At 55.1% G+C, this 1,520-nt stretch overlaps 1 protein-coding gene across 2 annotated transcripts in view; it reads left to right on the top strand.

The window, feature by feature from the left end:
• LOC110536403 (metal transporter CNNM4) overlaps positions 1-1,520 on the top strand; it is a 71,284-nt gene extending 69,764 nt beyond the window's left edge. For both annotated transcript variants that reach the window (XM_036936382.1, XM_036936383.1), the window contains 2 exons: positions 325-509; positions 1,154-1,520. In XM_036936382.1, the coding sequence (XP_036792277.1) occupies positions 325-509; positions 1,154-1,408 (440 nt within the window). In that variant the 3' untranslated portion in view covers positions 1,409-1,520. The remainder of the gene's footprint in view (positions 1-324; positions 510-1,153) is intronic.

Genomic DNA, 1,520 nt, shown 5'->3' with positions numbered 1-1,520 from the left:
AGGTCTGTCTCTCTCTAACAGGTCTCTCTCTCTCTAACAGGTCTCTCTCTCTCTAACAGGTCTGTCTCTCTCTGTCCGTCCCGTTGACATGTCCGGTGCTGAATGAACTGTGTACTGGCCTCTAGAAGGCAGCTTTGCCTGGTTCGCCCATTATTCACAGTTAGCCTTCCATTTCATCAACAGTTTTACCTGTGTTAGTGTGTTTACATGTTTTGTGTACCATTGCCATACCTTTTTGTTTGTGTGCATCTGCATCTGCACTTGTGAGTGTGATTATTTTCTCTTGTTGCTCACTCTAACGCTACGAGCCTGTGTGTGTTTCAGAGTTCCGCTCCCCGTCACACATCAGTGGTTTGAACAGGACAGCGTCTCTGAGCGCTGCAGATCGGACGGAGTCGGTGTCTGTCGGCGGCAGTAACAGCCAGCTCAACACTCAGTTCACTGTCCCCTCACCGTCATACACACCCGACTTCTACGTACGGGCTCTCTCAGACCTGCAGTTCGTCAAGGTGAGGATACCCGACCATACATTGATACCTCCTGCACTGAGCTTTAATGATTTGTTGAGGAGAGAGACCGTGTGTGTAGGCTTTTGTCCTATCACTACATTACAACACCTTGATACTCTCCCTCTTCTCTCTCTCCCTCCCTCTCGCCCTCTTTCTCTCCCTCTCCCTCCCTCTTTCTCTCCCTCTCCCCCCTCTCCCTCTCCCTCGCTCTCCCCTCTCTCCCTCGCTCTCCCCTCTCTCCCTCGCTCTCCCCTCTCTCTCCCCTCTCTTTCTACCTCTCTCCTCCTCCCTCTCTCCCTCTTTCTCTCCCTCCCTCTTTCTCTCCCCTCGCTCTCCCCTCTCTCCCTCTCTCTCCCCCCGCTCTCGCCTCTCTCTCTCCCCCCTCTCCCTCGCTCTCCCCCTCTCCCTCGCTCTCCCTCTTTCTTTCTCTCCCTCCCTCTTTCTCTCTCCCCTCTCCCTCCCTCTCTCTCTCTCCCCTCTCCCTCCCTCTCTCTCTCTCCCCTCTCCCTCCCTCTCTCTCTTCCCTCTCTCCCCTCTCCCTCCCTCTCTCTCTTCCCTCTCCCTCGTTCTCCTTCTCTCTTTTTATCTCAATCTCTTTCTCTTTCTCTTTATCCCTCACCGTGTCCCTGTTCCCTCTCTCTCAGATCACACGTGCCCAGTACCAGAACGGTCTGATGGCATCTCGTCTGGATTCCTCCCCCCAGTCGCCTGATTGCGGCCACCCCCGTCTGGAGGGTACCCCGCCCCCCGTGGGCACCGCCACCCTCTTCTTCCTAGCTGACGACAACCCCACTCCGGAGAAAAGCCCCCTCCTGGCTGACGAGACCACCTCTCTCCTCAACGAGCAGAACTCTCTGCCTCACAACCACCACCACAACCCATCAGAGAGCAGCATATGACACACACACTACTACACACACTTATATATGTGCGTTTACACACACTACCAGGGACTGAGGAGACTGTGAGAGAGCGCGCGCACACACACACACACACACACACACACACACG

Source organism: Oncorhynchus mykiss, chromosome 11 (genome assembly GCF_013265735.2).
Source record: "Oncorhynchus mykiss isolate Arlee chromosome 11, USDA_OmykA_1.1, whole genome shotgun sequence".
Classification (NCBI taxonomy): Eukaryota; Metazoa; Chordata; class Actinopteri; order Salmoniformes; family Salmonidae; genus Oncorhynchus; species Oncorhynchus mykiss.
This window is presented reverse-complemented; position numbering and strand designations above follow the sequence as displayed.